At 40.4% G+C, this 23,786-nt stretch overlaps 1 protein-coding gene across 3 annotated transcripts in view; it reads left to right on the top strand.

The window, feature by feature from the left end:
- Window positions 1-23,786, top strand: part of COG5 (component of oligomeric golgi complex 5) — a 277,335-nt gene that overhangs the window by 234,351 nt on the left and 19,198 nt on the right. For all 3 annotated transcript variants that reach the window (XM_070369612.1, XM_070369611.1, XM_005901432.3), the window contains exons 17-19: window positions 6,636-6,739; window positions 9,858-10,095; window positions 15,829-15,905. In XM_070369612.1, coding sequence (XP_070225713.1) covers window positions 6,636-6,739; window positions 9,858-10,095; window positions 15,829-15,905 — 419 coding nt within the window. The remainder of the gene's footprint in view (window positions 1-6,635; window positions 6,740-9,857; window positions 10,096-15,828; window positions 15,906-23,786) is intronic.

Consider the following 23,786-nt stretch of genomic DNA (forward strand, 5'->3'; position numbering starts at 1 on the left):
TAGTTATTTTAGGTAAGTACTTCCCTTACCAAAAAAGCACTGTTTTGTAAAGAGCTTGTGAAATATAATCTAACATCCTTTCTCAGTTTCCTCTGGCAGTTATCAGTCCTGTGCCCATCCTTTCCATGAAGGCATTCTCCATAATGCTGTCTTATCTGTTTTATGTTTTCCATGAGTTGGAAACCTCGCCTGACTGTAAAGTTCTCTGACTACACCATCATACTATAATACAGACAGAGGCAGTTTTATTTCTTCCTTTCTGATCTTGATGCCTGCTTTCCACGCTTTTTTCACCTGCTAGAACACCTAGTACCACGTTGCCTAGAACTGATGAGAGTGGACTTGTCTGCTTCTTTCTCACGTAGGGAAAAGCACTGAGTATTTATTTTACTATTTGAAGTAGGATATCTTCTCAGATGGCTTTTATCAGATTAAACAGTTTCTTTTTTATTCCTGATTTAATGAGATTTTTTAAAGTTATAAGTGGTGTTTCATCAAACAGCCTTTTCTGTTTAAAATGATCACATGGTTTTACCTCTTTATTCTATTAATAAAATACTGAATTTTTTTTCAAATATCAAACCAACCTCGATCATGATGTATTACCCCCTTAATGTATTTCTTTCTGGATTTGATTTACTTATAAGTGTTGAAGATGTTTGTATCTGTATTCATAAGTGATATTGGTATATAGGTTTCTTTTTTGTAATTCTTTGTCTGGTTTTGAAACTGTTTCCTCCTTTTCTATTTTCTGAAAGAATTTGTGTAGAATTTGTATTGTTTTCTCCTTAAATGCTTAATACAGTTCTCCAGTGAAGCCATCTGGGCCTGTAGGTTTTTTTCATAGGAAGTTTATAACTACAAATTTAATTTGTTTAATAGAGGGCTATTCAGATAATCTTTTTTTTTTTTCTGGATTGAGCTTTGATTCTTTGATTCTTTCTTAGGTATTTGTCTGTTCATCTAAATTACCTAATTTGTCAGAATAAAGCTGTATATGATATTCTCTGTCTAGTTAAAGTCTATAGGACCTATAAGTGATAACCTCTTTTTCTTACTGATGATTTGTGTTCTCTTATCTTTTTACAATCAGTTTAGTCATGGGTTTACCAATTTCATAATCTTTTTAAAGAAACATCTTTGGGCTTTATTAATTTTATCTACTGTTTGTCTTTCTATTTCCCTGATTTCTGATTTTAGATTTTTTAATTTCCTTCTTATTTTGAATTTTCTTTGCCTTTTGTTGTTTGTTTTTTGGAGACCATATACCATTGATTTTTAGACCCCTCCCATCCTCTAAATTTAAAGTTGTAAACTTCTCTTGAACTTTAATTTTCATATGGCATGCTTTTATCTTCATTCATTTTGAAATATTTTTTATTTCCTTTGTGATTTCTTCGATTCATTTAAAAAATTTTCTGATTATTTGCGGTATTTCTAGATATCTTACTGATTTCTTTTTTCTTGCTTATCACTTTTTTATTGAAATATAGTTGATTTGTGATATTGATTTCTGATTTAATTCTGTTATCATCAGGAAACATACTCTGTATGATTTCAGTCCTTTTAAATTTATTAAGTATTATGGTCTAGTATGTGGTCTGTCTTGGTGAATGAACCATGTATGCTTGATAAAAACTTGTAATCCTCAGTTGTTTAGTATCATGTTTGTAAATATCTGTTAAGTCAAAGTGTAGTGATGTGTTCAGATTTCATGTGCCTCTACTGATATTTTGATAGTGGTTCTATCACTTGCTGAAAGATACGAGTTACAATTTTCCATGATTGTGGACTTGCTTTTATCTCCCTTCCATTCTGTTGATTCTTGGCTCTTCAGTTTTGAAGCTATGTAACTAATTGTGCTGAGGCTCTTTTCTGTAAGTATTTATCATTTTTATGCCTTCTGATGAACTGACCCTTTTGTCATTATGAGATATCCTTCTTTGGCTTTGTTAATACTTATTATCATGCATTATTTTATCTGATAATAAATTACTCCAATCTTTTTATTCTTAATGTTTACAGAAGATGTATCTTCTTTTGTCCATTTACTTTCAGCTCCTCTGTGTCTTTAGTTTTTAAATGCATTTCTTGTAGAGTATAGAGTTGGGTTTTGCCTTTGTCTGTTCCCATAATGTCTGCCTTTGAATTGGAGTGTTTAGTCTGTTAACATAATACAATTATCAATAAGGTTTTATTTAGGTGTATAGTTTTATTGTTTTTTGTTTGCTCCCTTTGTTTTCTTATTTCCTCTTTTCCTCTTCTGCCACCTTTTGGATTATTTGATTGTCATTTTTTTTAATTTCACTTAAATTTATTTCTTAAATCTATGTCTATATCTCTTTGTGATTTTTTTTCCCATTGTTCTTCTGTGGATATGTGCATTCTTAACTTCCCACAGTCTTTTAGAGTTAATATTGTACCGTGTCATGTAAATATAGAAACTTTGCGTTAATTGAAGTATATTTACATCTACTTGCATGGGGTATCTGTTTTTTATTTTAAAATTTCCATGTTGGTTCTTTTTTACATTTTGAATCATTCTGTTGAGATTTCCTGTTATTTATGATGGGCATTTTTTTCTTTATCTCATTGAGGTTCTTGCCTGATAACTGTAGAGTGGATCATTTCAGGATTGGCAACTATTGATTGTCTTTTCCCTTTAGAATTGATAACATCTCCTCAGTTCAGTTCAGTCACTCAGTCGTGTCTGAACCCCATGGACTGCAGCCCACCAGGCTTCCCTGTCCTTCACCAGCTCCCAGAGCTTGCTCAAACTCAAGTCCATCGAGTTGGTGATGCCATCCAACCGTCTCCTAGCTTTTTGTTATTTAGTCATTTTAATATATCCTAGACAATGTAAACAGTATGTTTTGTAGACTCAGTATTTTTATATATTGCTCCTATAAACATGTTGACCATTTCTTTAGCAGATAAGTAGCTTGTTGAGACTCAGATTGTACACTTTCAGATCTGCAGTTGGCCATGTTGAAGATCTCAGTTCTTTAAGCCTTAGTTGCAAGCCACTTGTTGTTTGCTTTGCACACACATGGTTGAATCAGCTGAAGACTAGTGCTGAGTTCACACGTGGAAAAATAGGCTTGTTTCTTCTGTGGCTCTCTCCTCTCTGAAGTTCCCCCCTTACTCTCAGCAACCCTGGTTGAACCACGGCCCCTTCCCTTGTTCCTTTGACCTGAAAGACCTGAAAGGTTTGGTTTGATTTTCTCTCAGCATTTTAGCCACCTAGGCTTGCCACTACCATGACTAGTCACTCTCATTGCAGAGGCACAAAAAAAGGAAAACTCACTCTCTTCTGATTGTTATATATTTCCACACTCCTCTAAAACTACTTGCTTTTTTTTTTCCATCTCCAGAAGCCTCCAGTAGGTTTTTTGTTTTGTTTTTGGTATTTTTCCACAATTATATGTAGGAGGATCTGTAGTTAGGCACTCACTCCTTCATACTGTGTAGAAAACTTGCCCTTCCTTCTTGAAATCTCCTGTCTATTTATTTTCACTATATTCCAGGATCTCTTCTTACTTCTCTGCCCAGTGGCAAAGAATAACCAAAAGCTCACTGGAGTCAAATGCACCTAGAAAATCCCAGCTTTTCCACTTGATGGCTTTGGATAACCTTAACTTGACTTTAGTTTCCCTGTCTATAAATTACTTTAAATTCCGCATCAGTAAGTTAGAGATTCTCTTAATTCTTAGAGGAAGGAACAATTGAGTTTTCAGTGGCATGGTTACCTGTGAAACCCAAAGCACAGTATCCAGCACGTGACATCTACTAAATTAGTACTGAAGTGAAAGTGAAAGTGAAGTTGCTCAGTCGTGTCCGACTCTTTGCGACCCCATGGACTGTAGCCTACTAGGCTTCTCTGTCCATGGGATTTTCCAGGCAAGAATACTGGAGTGGGTTACCATTTCCTTCTCCAGGGGATCTTCCTGACCCAGGGATCAAACCCGGGTCTCCGGCATTGGAGGCAGACGCTTTAACCTCTGAGCCACCAGGGAAGCCTACTCCTCTTAATCCGTCAAGGGCTCCTCTTCTGTATGACATGAAAATGGTATTCCTTACTCTATGAACTGTCCTCTGGGATCTCAGTGACTCATTTGGCTTCATCTTCTCTCTTAAAAGCCAAAGACAATCATATTTAGTTAAAATGTGTTAGAAACTACAACTGTGAGTCCCTCAGTCCCTGCTAGAGAGCCCATGTGGGTTTCCCCATAAGTCCTTCCAACTTGTGTCCAAAACTGAGCTCAGTATTTCCTCCCTCCATCCCTAAATCAGCCAATTGCTTATGCATTTACACATTCAGTTGATAATGCCACCAAGTCATTAAAGGAGGAAAAAAATCTGAGTGTACCCTTCCGTCTTTCCATTCCGTATTTCTCCCATCTGATTCCCAAGTCCTCTGTTCTTTCCCAGCATCTCTACCTCTTCTCCTCATCTCTGTTCCTGCTGCCTCTGATTGGTTCAGGCACTCACCACTTTGCATCCTACTATGTCCTCTTGCCTTTAGTCTAATGTATCCAGTCTGCTGTCCCAGCATGATTTTTCCCAAATTCAAATCTTTAACCACGTTTTGTTTTGTTTTTTTTCCCATTGCTTAAAACCCATCATTGGTTTCCCAGTCCCTTCAGGATATATTCCTGTCTCCTTAGCAGCCTGCACAAAGTATATCTGCTTTGTCTCTCTTCCACATCGGCAGCCACCACATACTCTGTTAAACTCCTTACAGTTCCCCAAATGTGTAACCTTCCCCAGGCTCCTGTGCTTTTGACATATGCTCCCCCCAGTCTCACACCCTCCCTCCCAGCACATACACTTAGCTTTTAACCTATTTTAACCTTTGAAAATTCAGTTCGCGCAATACCTTTTGTTTTTTAATCCTCTAAGTATAATTTGGATGTCTCTCCCATGTTCCCTATCAACTTCCCTGGTGGCTCAGACGGTAAAGCGTCTGTGTACAATGTGGGAGACCCAGGTTTGAGCCCTGGGTTGGAAAGATCCCCTGGAGAAGGAAATGGCAATCCACTCCAGTACTATTGCCTGGAGAATCCTGTGGACAGAGGAGCCTGGTAGGCTACAGTCTGTGGGGTCACAAAGAGTCAGACATGACTGAGCGGCCCATGTTCCCTGGCTCTCAGAGCTCTGATACCACCACAGCTTATCTGTTGTCACTAGATTGTGAGCTCCCTGAGGGCACACTGTATGTGTGCGTACACACAAACACTGTCTCTTCTATCTTGTTTCATTTTCATCCTTTATTTCCGAAAGGAGAGCCAAGGGATTGTGGGGCAGAAGGCTTAGAGAGAAAACACAGAGCCCATGTCTCTGTCAATCCTGTATACATATCTTTATTTTTATCAGCAAATTAAGGCTTGAGATGACATTTAGGAATCTTATGAATAAGGATCCTGTTTAACCTTTTTTCATTGATTTCAATTATTTGTATGAGTCAAAGTCATCCATCTTCCTTGTATGTAATCATGATTGAAGCATATATATATAATATACTTAAAATATAGATTTTGAAAGTTTACTGAGGCCCAGTCATATTTTCACATAAAAACCGTAACTGTGGCCTAGGATCATAACATAACTGATGAGTATACTTCGCTGCTACTGCTGCTAAGTCGCTTCAGTCGTGTCCGACTCTGTGCGACTCCATAGACGGCAGCCCACCAGGCTCCGCCATCCCTGGAATTCTCCAGGCAAGAACACTGGAGTGGGTTTCCATTTCCTTCTCCAATGTATGAAAGTGAAAAGTGAAAGTGAAGTTGCTCAGTTGTGTCTCTTAGCGACCCCATGGACTGCAGCCTACCAGGCTCCTCCGTCCGTGGGATTTTCCAGGCAAGAGTACTGGAGTGGGGTGCCATTGCCTTCTCCGGTATACTTTGCAGTAGAACAGTTTCTCAACCTTAGCACTATTGATGTTTTTGGCTGGATGGTTCTTTGTCATGGGGGACTGTCTGTTGCATTGTAGAGTGTTCAGCAGTGTCTCTGTCCTCTTATTTACTGGATGCTGGAAGCATACCCCTCCCCTACCCCAGCCATGACAATCAGAAGTGTCTCTAAACATTGCCAGGTGTTCTCTGCAGAGCAAAATTGCCCCGGTTGACACTCATTGCCGTCAAACTCTAAATAGAAATCTGATTCACGAAATGCCTAACTGTTCTGCCCTTTGAGAGTCATTAATGTATTTATTATATCCAGTTTGGTCTAAAGCATATGATGTTGCTCCAGTTTTGAAGAATTACTTTTGGTCTTGCCTCAGTCTTTCCAGAAACTTTAAAAAATGTGTTCATATTATCTTTGCTTCATAAGTGACATTACCCTTCTCTTCTCCTTTCTCCAGAGGCTCATTTGAGTGTTAAACTTTTTGAAAATATGAGAAAAGTGGGGGAGTTGAAATTTTTCAGTGCTGTGTTCCACATATTTTAAACTTTAAAAATCATTACTGACAGCAGTTATGAGAAGAGCAGACTTCTGTTGGGTTATTATAGTTAAACTGTGTATAGTCTGAATTTGATATAATGTGAAAACTTTTAGTCAAAATGCTTCTCACACCTCAGATTTTTTTGTGTTTGATCTATTTAAATTTTGCCTCTTCTTAATCTTCTTTTCAGGCGATCTATGTTCTTATGGGAAATGCTGTGCAACCCTTGCTGACTTCTGTGGGTGACGCCATTGAGGCTATCATCATCACTATGCATCAAGAAGATTTTTCTGGGTAATGACTTCCAGCCAAAGGTTTTGCTAACCTTCATAGCATTTGTTTTTCATTCCCACCTCTACCTCTACTCTCTACTCTCTAAGTCTCTACCATCTAGACCATCTTGAACCTTGTTCCTCTCGTGATGGAGTTGGCCTCCACCCTTATCCTACTTTATTCGTTGTGCACCATTAACTGATTTTTTTCAGTCTTTATTGTCATCATTTGTCTCCTGTTATTCAGACATGGAACCATTAACATCTGTGGGACTCAGCTTGTTATTAATACTTCAGGACGCTTGGTACCATCTTGTTTTTGCAATTACGTTTTTTTCCTTCCTTCTCACAAATAGCCTGTGCTTGAGCCTGTGGTGTTGGTATGGTATTCCTTGTATAAAATGTCCTGTCGCTATTGCTCTGCTAGTCTGATTCCTACTCTGGCTTTGAGGGGAAGATCCTGCCCAGCCCTCTGCAAAAAAATGATTTTCCTTCTTCAGAGTCTTAGTGCAGTCTAATGTGGTCATATCACTCCTAAACACTCCATAAACACTGGTATTATTCCATAGCTATTTCATATATGAACTGCTTATCCATATCTATGTTTTTGAAAATAAAAATCATAGTTCCTAGCTTAGTGTTTACTGAAATCTTTTTAAGTAAAATGGTTTTGATTTAGTGTATTAAAAAACTGGAGAATTTGAAACAGTTTGCACATGTTCAAAGTGATTTTAAAAAACATACTTTAGAACTAAACATTCATATATTTTGTATGTAGATATATATTCTTTAGTTTATAGTTAATTTTTATTTTTAATTGCCTTGTTTCTTTATATTCATGTTGTTTAATAGAGTACCTACTTTACTGAATTTCTAGCCATTGGTCTATCTGTTTATGGAAAAATTATGTGACTATTGCACTTCTTTTAGTTTTTCAGATCACTTATTATTTCATTATGAAAGTATCTTTTGAAAGGTGAAAAGGTCAGTCTATTTTTAATAATAATGTGAAGCACAGAATGGTAAAGTGGGTTCTACACAAAAATGCTGTACTATTTGGATATAGGAATATGAGACTACTGATTACCAGCATTTGGAAATACATGAATTTTGTTCAAAAGTGATCTGAAATGTTCCAGTTAGACCAGTCATCATTGCCTCTGCAAAGGAAGCAAAACTGAAGTAATTTTTAAAGGCTTGTTCTAAGAGTCGTTAGATACTTCCTTCAGTAATTGTGTTAATGAGCCACGGCTGGTGCCTGCAGATAACCGATCAGCTATTAAAAGTTGGTTTCCCAAAGAGATATGTTTTTGTTAGTTTGCTTAAATGCCAGTGAACCAGATTGGTCCTTTGTCTGATAGGTTGCCCCTAGGAGGACCCTAGGTCCCTTGACGTGGTGGACAAGTGCCTCAGAGGAGGGAGAGCACACACAGACCCCAGAATGACTGGTGCTGCTTCTCAGGCGTGCATTTGTTTACAGGCCTTCTGCCTTCTGCCTCTATGCGGGCTCTTACTGCAAAGACTCGGACATTTCTGCTCACCTTTCTGCTGCACTTTATCACTTGAGAACCTCTTACTAAAAACTTTTGACATAGCTGGGAAAACTTGAGTTTCAGCAATCGCCAGGCAAGGTTTATATTCCAGTAAATTTAAATCAGGCTTCTAATCCACACTGAAAATTGGTGATAACATATTTCAGAATTTTGTCTAATAGAGCATTTTACTTATGTTGACACATGTTTATGAAACTTGTTTTAGTGAGTTATTTTCCAGTCCTCAAGGAAATCATATCACCTGGCCAGATTAAAATTCTTAAAGCAGTCCTCCAGAGTAGTACCAAAATAATGACAGTGCTTTTGATAAAGCATAAGAAGGTTAGAAAGAGATTTGGTGCCTTCCCCCCCGCCCCCAATATAGCCTTTTAGACTGATAAAATCTGAATAAAGATAGGCCATTATGGTCTGAATCTGGCAAAACCAAACCCCATGTGAAGATTGCCATCACCTGCTGAGGCTGTCCCTTTGCTCTGTTCCAAGCAGCACTCCGGCCCGTGATACTGCAAACACCAGTGTTCCACTGGGCCCCTTCCGTGGCCCTGCCATAGTTAGGATGCTGTTTCTTACACCCAAAGAAAATCTCTTCCTGCTAGAGCCTAGCTTGTTTTCTCTATTTATATCTGCTTTCTGGAAATGCAAGACCTTCAGTTAGCATTCCACTTATAATAACCATTGTTGTATTTTAAAATAATTAAGTTCACCTCATTCTCTTGCTCTAGGCGTTTGAATCATGTCTGTTGTTCTTCCCTAAACCTTTGCCAATTTCGCCACATCATTCTCAGAATATGATTTATTTTTTGAAAGATACAGCATTATATAGCCAGTGATCTCATTGGCTCTCTAATTAATATCAGGTGATTTCTAATTTTGACATAACTCTTCTTTCCTATAAATATTGCACATTCTTTTCATATATTCTTTAAAGAGCAATTATAGACACTTATGAATTATAAATAGTATTTCATGGAGCATCAGCTGGCATCATCTGTTGATCCAAATTAAAGCCTTTCCAAACATCTTCTGGGAGGAAAAAATTGCATACCATGTGTATTGTTACATAACCAGTTCCACAGTCAGAATTCTACTATTGGACTGATTGGATTAAATAGCACAAGAGCAGAGATATTTTTGCCAAGAATTTGTTTGGGGAAGGCAGTGTTTTCTGTTGCTACCGAGTGTAAAATCCTGTTTCAGTATCTAATATTGATTTATTCACTAACCAGGCAAACCATGTGAGTGGATGGAGAATTGTAAAGCTGGAAGGGTCCTTGAGAGGTCAGAGTGCGTAAGGCGTTCTGTGAATCATCCAAGACAGATGGTTGTTGGTTTCATTCTTCATAGTCTTTCAGTAAACAGATTCAAAGATTCCTTCAGTCGTCTTCCTAGCATCCTAAATCAGGCGTTAAAATAAGATTTAAACGATGTATGATGCTTTTTAACTCTTAACAAAAATGAACAATTCCTTTTCTACCATTATGGAAAAAAATTGCTTAGGAGTGAAATGGCAGGCAGAGGGGGAAAGGAAATGTCCAAGAGTGCCTTTTAGTGAACTGGCTGATTTTTTTTTTTTTTTTTCTTTTGCAGATCATTACCCAATTCAGGAAAGCCTGATGTTCCCTGTTCTCTCTACATGAAGGAGCTTCAAGGTTTCATTGTCAGAGTTATGAGTGACTACTTTAAACACTTTGAATGCTCGGATTTTGTCTTTGACAACACTGAAGCTATTGCCCAAAGAGCCATTGAACTTTTTATCCGCAACGCCAGTCTCATTAGACCTCTTGGTGAAGGTGGGAAAATGCGACTTGCTGCTGATTTTGCACAGGTAAAAAGGGAAAATATTTCAACTCCAATATTATCCATTTAAATAAAAGACCATCTGTGTATTATTCAGTGTTTTAAAGAATTGAAACATGAAGAAAAGTAAACCTAAACTTAATAGGTAAAAAAGGAAAGAATTTAAAGGTACTTTCGTACAAGATACTTTTTTACTTTAACAAAAGAATCACTCCTCTTTGATAGTTCAGGGTACAATAAGTAGCTCATTCCACAGTAAAGTAGCATTTCCCATTTTTCATAATATGGGACCTTCTGACGATTTTACTATTCTACCACGTCAGTAATGATAAGAATAACTGATTAACCTTGTTGGAAAATAATGAAGAGAATGAAATTTATCCTTCAAAGAGTGGGAAAGGACAGTCTGCTCTCATGTAAAGAGGAGCCCCAACACATGTGTGGTCCTCCAGGGTCAGCTCAGCGTTCCAGGGCAGGTTCTAATTCGTTTACATATACAGAGGTCCAGGTAGATTGTTTGATCCTCATCTGTTAAATAAGAATACCTTTCTTATGCACGGCCAGCCTTAAAGTCATTCCACACTATCCGATGTGAATGAAGTAGAGTCACATTAAAATAGCAGAATAATAATCAGCTCTTATAGAAAGGTTTTTTTTTTCTTTGTCCTTTAGACAGACTTTTAAAAAGCCTTATAAATATAGTATCAGAAGCAGATTAGAACTACCTCACACATCTACTTTCATTAAAAAAAAAATTAGAAACAAATAATTCATATTTACATAGCATGTCAAAGGTGAACTCATTTTTTAAGCCTTTGAAAGCTGTTAGCCCTCCTGGTCTAAACAGTAATCCAAATGGATTATTCCCAATGGTGTGCCCCATCCTCCCTGTTTATAAAGGTAGACAAGTTGTAATGTCCCTCCTCTTTATTCCTGTGTGTATCTGGGAGCAAGTCGTGGTTCATCATTCCTACTCCCAGGAGAGAATGTGGTGGGCTACTTACACCAGGCAGGGGTTTTAGAGGCTCCTCTGCACCCAGCAGTTACAACAAGGTACATATCCTGATGTTTCAAGAACCAGGCTGTCTGCATGTTAATTGGTCTAGAGTTAGTCATTTTCATCCCCAAATGATATGCCCGAGACCACTAAGTCAGAGTAAGGAGCCTTCCTTTGTGAAATATGCCTTTAGTAACCTCAGCGTGAGAATACTTATAAGTGTCACCTTTGTGTGGCTCCTTTTACCTTTCCCATTTTTGTCAACTTAATTCTTAGGCACCTATACATTTTGTTGTTACAAGTAAACTGCAGCTTAAAGAGAATTATATGTCGTGTCATACTTGTGGGTATGACAAATTTATTGGGGTTACAGGGGTTACAGGCTGATTATCACATGAAAGCACAGTGATGTACCAAGACCTGCTCGTATTTGTTAAAAACACTGTGAGCTGTACCCCAGTGAGTGTCTGTTCTTCTTTCCCCCTTTCCTCCTTCATTTTATTTTTCTTTCCCTGTCCTCTTCTCTCTCCTGGGCTCCCTCCCCCACTGGTTTATTTGCATTCTGCTCCAGCTGGTTCTTGAGTCACTTTCCTGGAGGCAGCACTTCAAGTCCAATTAGAGTGGCAGCCGAGCAGGAGATGGCCGACATGAGAGTGCTGCGGGAAGAAGGCTTTTTTTTGTTTGTTTTAATGATATATCCCCTTATGAGTCCCGGGAGCTGGAGAGTGCTATCCTGTGACCCTTGCTATCGCAGCCTGCACCTGCTTAAAATGCCTAGCTTCCAGGGGCAGGATTGAGCTTCTACCTTCCTTGAACCACACATTCAGAATTTTATTTGGCATTTCCTTCTTTCTGAAGACATGTTGCCCATAAATCAGACCTTTTTCCAGGTCCCTTCTCTTAAGATAAATGAAACACATCAGTCGTTATTATATACTAACTTATTATGCACCAAGGCCACCTCTGCTTTCCATCTCTTACTCAGTGTTAGAGTATGTTTTCCAGCCGTGCAGTGACACTGGTGGCTGCACCCTCTGTGGGCTGACTCCTTCACTCCTGGACAATGTCCCTGCTTCACAACACCCTGCCCCTCACTGTGTGGCTTCTTCCCAGCCCTGCGGGTCGTGGGCAGTGGAATGACAGGCACAGGCACTTTGGAAATTAGTCGTGGGTATGGCCAATAGCTTTGGCAAATATTATCCAGCTATTGTATCTTCCCCTATATTTTACAAATATTAAAGTGAGTTTGGGGCCTTCATTTCATTTAATGTAGTTTCTTACCACAACTACAATTATGTGATATTCTACTTCAGCTTTTGTACTTGGTTGGAAATATTTTTCTGAGGTAAATCAAAACACTTAGATGGCATTACCCTGACATTTATATTCATGACAGGCATCACCTGGGACTAGAAAGCCTTTTGGCTGCCTCATTACTGAAAGTTCTATCAACTTGTGTTCAAAATTAAACAAAACCATAGCAGCTATTGGAATCAAGAACACACTTATCCTTGATGGGTTTCAAAAAAAGTTCTTTTGATAAAAGTGCCTGCTATTCTGGCATAAATAACAGAAAGAGAAAGAACTCAGAAGAGAGTAGTTTGGGATTACTGATTATTTGTCATCAAGTCCACTTTGCAAAGGCAGATAATGATATATTTTTAAAGATTTATGTAGGAATCCTAACTTCTCCTCACTGGCACCATTACACAGGTGAAAGAGAAAATATTTTCAGGGAGCCATCTGGTGGGTTCATGATGAGGAACGTGCCCAGTGCATAGCCCCTTAGGAATCAGGTCATGGGCATGAGGTGGTTTCCTCATGGTAATTAATTCCCTACTGTGACCACATGGTCTCTGGGTTTACACTAATCACACAGCAGTCCTCAAGCACTAGGCTTGTCCAAGCCACTGGGGTTCTGCTGATTCAGAATCTCTCTGGGGACCTGTCCACACTGTCCTTTGAACCACACATTCCCCTCTGCTCCTCAGTTGTGTTTCTTTCCCAGAGAGAAGGATGATGGTTTTTTTAAACATTAACATTTTATTTATTTATTTTTGGCTGTGCTGGGTCTTCGTTGCTGCGCAGACTTTTCTCTAGTTGTGGCGAGTGGGGGCTTCTCTAGTTGCTGTGCTTCTCATTGCGGTGGCTTCTCTTATTTCAGAGCACAGGCTATGCCGCTGTGGGCTCAAAAGTTGTGGCTCCCGGGCTCTAGAGCACAGGTTCAATAGTTGTGGCATGGGCTTAGTTGTTCACTGCATGTGGATTCTTCCCAGATCAGGGATCGAGCCTGTGTCTCCTGCATTGGCACACAAATTCTTAACCACGGAACCACCAGGGAATCCCTAGAGAAGGATGACTTTTGACGTTGGCATTAAATTATTTACTCAGTGGCACTCTGAGCAGTTTCTGTTTATTTCTGGTTCCCTTTAAATATATATTTATATCTCTCTTGCTTTTTGCCTGAAAATTATAAATTTGGGGAAAAATCCCCAAATAATCAAGATTCTAATTCCTGTTGCCTTTTCTTCTGAACAGTGTCAGGGCAGGAATGCCCAGGAGTATCTGAAGATGCCCTGTGGTTAGCCAGATGTCCGTGGTGGGCATGGAGCAGCTCTGTAATTAGTTAACCATGCCTGCTGCTCACTGTTTGTTGCCTCCAAACAGGAGAGCTGGAGAGGGGCAGCTGCAGGTGCCGTTTGTATCCACAGCTAATGGCAGAGTCACGCCTCTAAAAGGAGCACTCCTGCCCTTCAGAAGCATGGCCTTTATTGTCTAGTGGAACTCTGGCAGAAGAAGATGGTCTTTAGTACCCTAGGGGTCCCTGATGGATGAAAAATTTATGTTAAACATTTAACATTTTGAAATTGTCATATGGCATAGAAGTCTCCTGCAGTCATCAGAGATGACACAGCCATTCGAGGTCATATTCTCATACTGTAATTTTCTCCTAGCTGTTTTATTTAACATTCAGTCCTGCTCAAGTGCTAAAGCAAAGGTTGTTTGCTGTAATCTTTGAAAATGATAAATCCCACTGGGGTAACAAAAAAAATCGACAAATTTCAGTGTGTAAAAAACCATTATAAATGCACCTCCACAGAGAAACAGACGGGCATAGGTACATGTTAACCACATTTTTACTTTGTACTCACTGTAAAATAAGTACCACGTTCTATAGGAAACCAGAAACTCCTATCTAGTGAATAAACTAAATAGGTCCCAAGGAGCAGCCCATCGCCCACTGTCTTCAAGAACATTGGCTTGAAACTGCTCTCTCTTGTAATATTGGAAAGAATCTGACTTTTCTTCATCAGATTTCTCCTTTTATTTACTTATTCTTTTGTGTTTTAGAAAGTTTGCTGACCACGTAAGGTTTCCCTCTAGGACATACAGTACACTCTGTGTCTTCTGTATGCTGAGAGAGAAATCCACCAGTCACGAGTCACCCTCAAGACCATCTGAAGAAAGGAAGCTGCTTTGTAATTCTCCCCTGACACTCAGTTCACACAGCTGATTTCACACTTGTTTGTTGTTTCTCTTAATAATAATCAATCTGCATGTGCATCTGTGTTTACACACACAGATCTCTCATAAGCTAGATGAGTGAAGATTATATTATTTAAATAAATATTTATCCTCTTCAATAAATTTGAGAACTCCTCAGAGGTAAGACCGTCTAATTCATCTTCTTATCTCCATGTCTAGTTTGGTGCCTGATAATTAGTAGGGAGTAAAAAATGTTTCTCAAATGAGTGAGTACGTCTCCATGGTCTTCTAATGGCAAGAAGATATGAACAGTTTTTCAGAAAGATGGCCAGCAAGACAGATACCCCATTTTTCATTCATATGTTTTTCTTGAAGAAAGATGTTGATTTACCAGGGCGCAGGCTTTTCTCAGAAATTTTCTAAACTATTCTTTACCAGAGCTCTGTTCATAGCAAGTATAGTGAAATGGCTTACCATCTGCCATATATGCAAAAACTTTGCGTATGCACTTGGTAGGTAAAGAACAGGTAACCTAAAACTCCAATTAATGACAACATTTCCAGTCAAAGGAGGAAAATAAAGACAAGTAGTAGTTGCTGAATTCTTCAGTCAGGAAGCAAATTAATCCACTAACAATTTAAAAGGGGGAAATTTTTTTTTTTTTAATGATAGTAATTGCTGACACTTAATAAGCACTTACTGTATGCCGTGCACATAGTGCTTTGTGAAATTATCTATTTTGTTTGCATAATTTTATGACGGGTATTATCTGTGTTTGACAGATGAGGAACTTGAAACGTAAAGAGGTTAAGCCCAGAGCCACACAACTAGTCACTGTAGATCAGAAACTGACACACGTGCGCTGCCTCCAGAGTCAGTGCTTTTAATCATTTTTCACCAGGCCAGTGAAAACTGTCATCATTTCTGTTTAATAGAAAAAGACTTGTGATGCTCACTTAAAGTACAGACACACAGGCAGTCTTGAGAACATTTCTTTTTCTGATTTTTCAATGGAGAAAAAAAATCTAAACCTTCTCCTCATACACAACAAAAGCTGCTTTTCTATTCTTGAAGGAATTACCTTATGACCTTTTTAGTAAATAAATGCAAAAGCTATCTAAGTTCTTGCCTTTTAATAAACTTGACATTCAAAACTGCCTTACAGTGCAGATCCAGTTAAGTTTACTTCAAGCTACAACTTTCTGTGATCCAAGTGGGTCCCCAGTTCACTTCAAGATTCTGATATAAAAAGCTATGGGATATCTTTTAATATTTCAGATGGAGTTGGCTGTGGGTCCATTCTGCAGAAGAGTATCTGATTTGGGAAAGTCCTATCGAATGCTGAGGTCATTCAGGTGAGGCATAGTTCTGTTATCACTGTTAATATAACCATACCCTATTAGCAGATAAATCCTTTCCTAGTCATGTTGATCTACACGAAATTGCCATTCAACCATTTTGTGGTATGCAACAAACAATGGCATTTTCATATGGTTCATCTTGAAAGTTATCCAAACCAGAAATTTATAATGTTATATTCAATAATTTGTGTGTGTGTGTGTGTTGCAGTTCAGTTGCAGTTCACAAGATTGAGCTGTTAAATTTTTTATTATGCTCTTCCTAGGGGAATTTTTTAAATTCTCCGTTCTTACAGAAATATATTGAATAATACCAGGCAGTTCATAACTATATAGACATCTTTTTCTGAAAATGTTATTGGTTCATTTATGATTTCCAACCCAGTCTACTAAAAAGGTCATAGGTTGCATGCCATTAAAAAAAACAAAAACAAACTATTAGAGCATTTGAAGAACCGAGTTTAGTGTTGAAATGCAGAGAATGACTGTAAATGTAGTAGATGCTTTAAGGTAACCATGGCTAATGCAATTGAGCACAAAATTCGGGATTGAGCTTCCTAGAAATCAATTCAAAAAGAAAAATGCGTTAATTCAAACCCATGATCTAAGAATGTATCAATTTAACAGGAAAATCCTTTTCAGTGCTGAATACTTAGGTAGACCTTTTACCAACTCAAATTTTAAGGACCATTGAATAGCTTAATGTCTAGGTCTTAAGTATCAGATTTTAGAAAATAAAAAGATGTTGTGCATATGGCTGTTTATTCAGTAAGCCAGACTTGCCAAACTTTTCACATCATGGCACACATAGAAAATGTATATGTACAAAAAGATGACTAACGCTGAGAGCCAAGGGGATCAACAGTAGTTACAACTTGTGACTGAAGCATGCCAGATGGGAAGCCTTGATGTCAGCTATCCATAATATCCTGGAGCGTGATGTTTTTTAATATTTCTTTCTAAAGATAGGTAAGAGAATCCAGGCATGTGGCTTTCTATAAACTGACTGAGTACTAGAAACTAGAATAATCAATAAGTAGTATGTTCTTTAAAAGGTTGCTTCACTCTCTTATGTCACCCAAGATCTTCGTAGAAAATTCAGGTATAATAGCACTTGAAATATAAGAACCTAAGGTTGTTGATTGAAAGGGGAGGGTTATCTTTTACTTTTACTGTGTGTGCTTGGCAAAAATATTTTTAATGCCAACATAAGAGCCTGAACTTGTATTTTTCTCAAATGCCTTATGTGTACAAAGTTGGATTTCAGAAACAGTGAGGTCACAAGTGTTTCAGATATCTTCTTTGGATTAGCTCAAACCTTTTATAAGTATTTAAATATTTTGGAAGCCTTTGGGTTTGGCACTACCAGATATGGACAAGTTGAAAGATTAAGAGGCACTGAGCTTACTGATCTTCCAGTCATCTCTATGTACCATTAAAAACAACCTTAATAAAACTCCTATAAAGAGACGGTTGGATGGCATCACCGACTCAATGGACATGAGTTTGGGTAAACTCCAGGAGTTGGTGACAGACGGGGAGGTCTGGCGTGCTGCAGTCCATGGGGTCGCAAAGAGTCGGACACAACTGAGCAACTGAACTGAACTGAAAGTTACTTACTCTGAGTAAGATGGAAACACAGCAGTCCCAGTTGGATGATAAAATGCTGCCCCGAGTCACAGAATCTTAACATGCTAGAGGACATTAACCAACTAGTTATTTTAAAAGGCATGGGAAAAGCCATGATTTGGAATTTGCTAGTTTAAGATTAGATAAATATTTCTGATAGTCCTGCCTCCCATATTTGGTTGTTTATTCCATGTGCGTGTATTAAAACAGTGCTTATCTTCCCATATGCTAATGCAAGACAACCTTTATCCAGGTACTTGCTGGTTTTTTTTGTTTTTGTTTTACTTTTTGGCCCTACTGCGCAGCATGTGGGAACTTAATTCCCCAAGTGGGGATCGAACCTATGCCCCCCTACAATGGAAGTGCAGCGTCTTAACTGCTGGATCAGCAAGAAGTCCCTATCCAAGTGCTTTTAAAGTTGTGTCACAGGATAGAGATACATGTTCTGAGGGTTTCACATAAGAACAGTTCTTTTTTAAGTCACTTAAGATTTTCTGTCAACCCACCCCACTTTCCACATGAGAAAAAGAATCTTTAAAGGAGTGTTTAAAGTTTGAATAGTAACACCTTCTAGTATCGATTTAGGGAATAAAAAATTAATGATTGGTGTATAATTTTTTTAAATCCTGGGTTTTTTATAGCTACCTTCTATCATGAGGCAATGGTCAATCTAGATGTGTTTCAAAACTTCAACTCTGACTGACAGTAAGAGAGATTTTATGTTACCATCTGGCATGTACTTACATGCAAGCACCCTCAAAACTGTGCACACAAACATGCACGCAAACTTGTGCCATGAAACAAATTACTCTTCCTTCGTGCGATATTCTCTGGTTTCTTTTGCATTTGGTTATTTTCACCCATTTAATTGGTTTCATGATGCCCTAATGTTTTGCATCCAGTGGTTTCTCACCCTTCTCTCAGGGCCCTCTATTCTTGAACTTGAGCTACTCCAGTGGTAGGGGCCGAGTTTTGTTCCTTTCTCCATCTGTAAAGATGTGCACCCTGATCTCCTGGAATGCTGGTATGTGAGTTTCCTCCTGCAGATCCCTCAGCTCCCAAGGCATTGGCACAGATATAATCAGAGTAGTTGAATCTTGCCTATGGAGCCTTCTCCATATCTTTAATTCATTGAAAAATTCTAAAAGAGACTTTATCTACCAGTGTATTCCTACAGTTGTTGGCTTAAATCTCAACAGTCAGAAAATTAAGATCATGGCATCTGGTCCCATCACTTCATGACAAATAGATGGGGAAACAATGGAAACAGTGACAGACTTTAATTTTGGGAGCTCCAGAATCACCACAGATGGTGACTGCAGCCATGAAATTAGAAGATGCTTGCTCCTTGGCAGAAAAGTTATGACCAACCTAGATTACATACTAAAAAGCAGAGACATTACTTTGCAAACAAAGGTCCATCTAGTCAAAGCTATGGTTTTTCCAGTAGTCATGTAGGGATGTTAGAGTTGGACTATAAAGAAAGCTGAGCACCAAAGAATTGATATTTTTGAACTGTGGTTTGGAGAAGACTCTTTGAGAGTCCCTTGGACTGCAGGGAGATCAAACCAGTCAATCCTCAAGGAAATCAGCCCGGAATATTAATTGGAAGGACTGATGCTAAAGTTGAAGCTCCAATACTTTGGCCACCTGATGCAAAGAACTGACTCATTTGAAAAGACTCTGATGCTGGCAGAGATTGAAGGTGGGAGGAGAAGGGGACGACAGATGCTGAGATGGTTGGATGGCATCTCTGACTTAATGGACATGAGTTTGAGTAAACTCCTGGAATTGGGATGGACAGGGAAGCCTGGCGTGCTGCAGCCCATGGGGTCACAAAGAGTCAGACATGACCGAGCAACTGAACTGAACTGATTCCTACAGATATACGGAACCTACAGAAATCTTTTGGATTGATTCTAGTGCTTTTCTCAGTTGTTTGAGCGCTTTTGGACACCATTTGATAGATTTTAGGATTAAGTAGATCAGGAAATAAAGTGAAAGTAGTATATTCTGGGGTTCAAATCTAGCCCTAGGCTGGAAAGGTTTTAGGACCTGTCTTTGGAGAAGAGAAATGACAGTTCTGCTGCCTCTGCCTGTAAATGTGACTGGGCAAGGCCCTAGCCCTGCCAGTTTCTCTACAGTTGTCCTGAGAGGGGAATTGACTTAGGACAGCAGAGGCCCTTCCTAGAGAGGAGTCAGTCAGTACAGAGTTGTCTTTATTCCAGTAACTCACTTCTAGGCCCTCCTCTTGCTTCCTGCAAAAACTTGTTAAGAAGTCTGTATCTTCTCCAGAATTTAGTCCTGAGCAGTTGCAGTGGCAGGGCCCACTCTTGTTCATCTTCTTGCCTGTGCTATGACAAGGAAAAGGCATCATCTAGTGGTCATTTCCATAATTGATCTGGACTCTTGTTCCTGGACTGAAGGTTCGAAGTCATATCCGAACTAGCTCAGTGGCTATCAGTAGGAAACTGGCTAAAATAGGCCACATTCATTAGATCAAATATATGCAGCCAATTAAAAATTTAAACTGTTAGTTAATGTCCAAGAAAAAGAAAAATACTTCCTGGTGTATCACAAAATGAAAAAACAGGCCACTCACCAGTATATGCAATAGGCATCCCTGATGTTTTAAAAATACTGACCTATGGCTTTGGAGAGGACAAGTCAAGGATGAGCATCAAAATATTACCTTTGGAGAGTAGCATTGTTTCTAGTGGTTTTTTTAAAAGAGATTTCTTAAATTTTTCAAATTTTTTGCTTTGGTTGTTGTATATTTATAGTTAGAAATGTCAACAAATATATTTTAAAATTCCTCTTACAGTATTTCTCCCATTTAAAAATAACAAGTGAGCCTAAAAATAATATAAAATATACTAAAATATTATATAGTAAGGGGTTGGGGGGCAAGAAAGACAGCCAGACAACCAAAGCCCCAGCAGGTTTAGAGGCAGTGGCTACAGGAGGAGCAACAGGCCCAGTGCCAGGGAGGGTGACAGAGCCAGGCGGGCGCCTCCAGCCTGGACCTCAGGTGCAGCCTCCCCTCCCCCCTCCCCAGACACCCTCGCCTTGGCGAGCACCCCCTTCCCCCATCAGGCAGCCATCTGCCTCAGGGTGTTCTCCTTGATGGTGATATTAGTGGACTCTTTAATTAGGCCGGTGAGCTTTTTGCATGCATTTACATTTTCCTGTCTACATTAGAGTTTCTCAGGCAGCAGGAATCTTTTACCCCAGAGAGAAGGCTGCCTCAGAAAGCTGCTGACATTAGGGACTTGCTCCTGGGTATTTGTGTTGTAGCTGCACACAGGATGCGTGAGCCCCCATCCCCGTCCATCCCTCTGCAGCATGGTGGTGTCTCCCACATGTTCGTGCGGGAGGTTACCTTGCCTCCACCTGGCCAAGGGCCTGTCCATGCAGATCACTAAAGACCCTGCCTTCTAGCAGGGCCCAGCGTCCCCACTCCCCAGGGAACAGCCTGGTCCCTGAATTACATCCACAGCCTGCTCTGCTAAAAGCCTCCTCAGATTTAATGAAAAAGCACTGAGAGCTGTCAGGAGATAGGGGCTATTCTGATGGGTCTGTTAGCATGCCGGGCACTGGAGAAGGGAGACCATCAGTAACTCTACAGAGTGTAGCGTTCACGTCAGCTGTCTTCAGCTGGAGGAGTGGTGAGGGTTCCCCATAGCTACAGTTTACCTCCCTGATTACCTGATGCTTGAGATTCAGAGCTAGGCCTGGCCTGCGTGTCTGTAGACCCGAGGGTGGCCGTCTCCACAGCTTCCAGGATGAGCGCTCCCACCCCCAGGACCCCAGATGGGTTCTGTTCCTTCTTTCCACTTAGGCCACGCTCTGCAGTCACGATTTCCGCACGGTTTCTGGGTTCTTAATTCCAAGTTCCTAATGTCAGCGTTGGAGCCAGAAGGCAGCCACATCTGGGGCTTGGTTTGCTTTGCTGCCTGCCAGTACTTCAGCAGTTCCGGGAGCTCCCGGGTGAACATGCAGGGCTGGCTGTTTCATTTTGGTCATCTTGATTCTAGCAATCATTGTTTGGTCATTTGTTGTATGTTAGCCTGTACTGAGCATTGTCCTGGGATTTTCTCCTTCCATCTTCAGGATGACAGTTGAGAGTCGAGGGCTCATTCGGGGCTGAGGGGTCAGTTTTCAGACTGCACGTGTGAGAGCTATGAGCTGTGGGTCTGCATTTGAGACCCCTGGCCTGCCTGACCCTACCGCCCGTGCTCACAGCCACCGCCCGATGTCTTATTCCAGAAGTTCTCGTTTGTTCTCACTGGGACGGGTCCTAGAACACAATGTGAAACATCCAGGGAAACATTAGAAAGTGTTACAGACCATCTAGACCCCTACTCTGGCCATGCCCTCCTGATCTGAAATGCCCTGTCTCCCTGACTTCCGCTGCAGACAGCCTGCCAGGAGATGCCTCAGGAGTCTTGAACCACGTGTGCACTTTTATTCCTAGAGAATGTCTGAAATTCCCGCCTCCTTTCCATCCTAGTCCCCTAGGACAGACAACCTTGGACCCCAAGACAGGGACCCGAGGGGCTCTCACCTCTCTGCTCTGAGCCCTGACTCACCCCCAGGCGTCGGCCTGCTGCTTTGTCCTCTACTGGGACACACACGGCCCCTCCAGCCACCATATGTGGACCTCTTCCCGTCTCCAAAACCCCCACCATGTCCAGTGCAGGGAGAAGTCCTGTGTCCTCCCCGCCCCCTCATTTCTATGCTGATTCCGGATCTCAGTAGTCTGGCCTCCTTCCTGGCCCCTCACCAAAAGCAGCTTTGGAGTGGGGGTCGTGGCAGGCAGCACGCAGCACAGACCACCTCGGACACTGGCTGTGGACAAGCGCACAGGAGGACTTGGGTCTTACTCCACTTCAGAACTGGCCTTAACAGAGGACAACAGCTGCACAGATCCCTTAAATGTGGAGATCTCTACTAGAAGCATAATTTTTTTTTCTAATGAGACCTAATACTTGATTAATGAAGACTACTAGCTGCCTATGAAGTTTAACCTTGAAAGCGCTGCTATTTGGAGTATTTTTTCTCAGAATGATTTTGTGGCATTGGGCTGTCCGCATTCTGTAACACCTTAATTTGTTTCCTTTTGTTGCTTGTATCACCTCAGATGGTGATACATTTTTTGAACTCACTGGTATTTCAGATTCCACCTGCAGTCAGGGAGGATGGGGGTTTTCATGCTGTGTTCTTTCTGCTTCTTAAAACAAGCACCAGAAACAAAATATCTGCAGTCAGTGTTTACAGGTAATTGTGTCAGTGAGGCATAATACCAAATCAAATCCAGTTTTGCTTCCCATGGCTTTTTTGGCAGTCCTGTTAGTGGCTACATTTGGTCTTGGCAGCAAAAGAACATCTGTGACTCAGAGCTCCACAGGGACAGATGATTGACCAAAAGATGCTATTTCAAAATGAGCTGGTTTCTCCCAGGCTTTGCCCTGTGCTGGTGTCACCAACAGCAGCCACGGTGCATAGCTCAGCTGGGCTGCTGGACGGGGCACGTTTCAGATCATTTCTCGCTCCCTGTCTCCTTCCCACTCCCTTTCTCACCCTTCTTCCCTTTCCACGCTTGTAGTGTTTGTATTGCTGGATGGGACTTCCCTGGCAGTCCTGTGGCCAGGACTCAGCACTGTCACTGGTGTGGGCCTGGGCTCAATCCCTGGTCGGGAAACGAAGATCCTGCAAGCCACATGGCACAGCCAGTGTGTGTGTTTGTGTGTGTGTGTACAAACACATACATTCAAATTGCAAAACTAATTTAATTGCTGTAAATAAGTTTCAAATTTGACTTTAAATTTCCTGAAGCTGAAGATAAAAGAGGAACAGAATCGGCTATGTAATTCCCATTTTCAGAAAGAAGAAAATGTATCAGTTCTTTGGAAAATAGTTCAGTGTTTCTTAGTGTTTCATTCTAAACCGTTTGTACATGGGGCTTCAGATAGTGAGCACCGAGAGAGACTAGGGACCAAAATGCCTGTTCATCTTCCTGTCATAGTGGCAGAAAGGATTCCATCTGGCTGCTTTTCAGTGAGTTGAGGACGGTCATAAGGACTGGCCCCTGCCCTGGGTCTCCTGTCATCAGCCAGGGTTCCGGTGAATCCTACCATGTCACATGCCATAGCAAAGAGTGGGCTTTACTGGGGCAGGGGAGGACCCTCACCAGACCGGGATGGCTGGAAAGAGGGGAAGGCGTGAGCTCCCCGTCTCGGCGCATGG

The sequence above is a fragment of the Bos mutus genome, chromosome 4 (assembly GCF_027580195.1).
Source record: "Bos mutus isolate GX-2022 chromosome 4, NWIPB_WYAK_1.1, whole genome shotgun sequence".
Lineage (NCBI taxonomy): Eukaryota > Metazoa > Chordata > Mammalia > Artiodactyla > Bovidae > Bos > Bos mutus.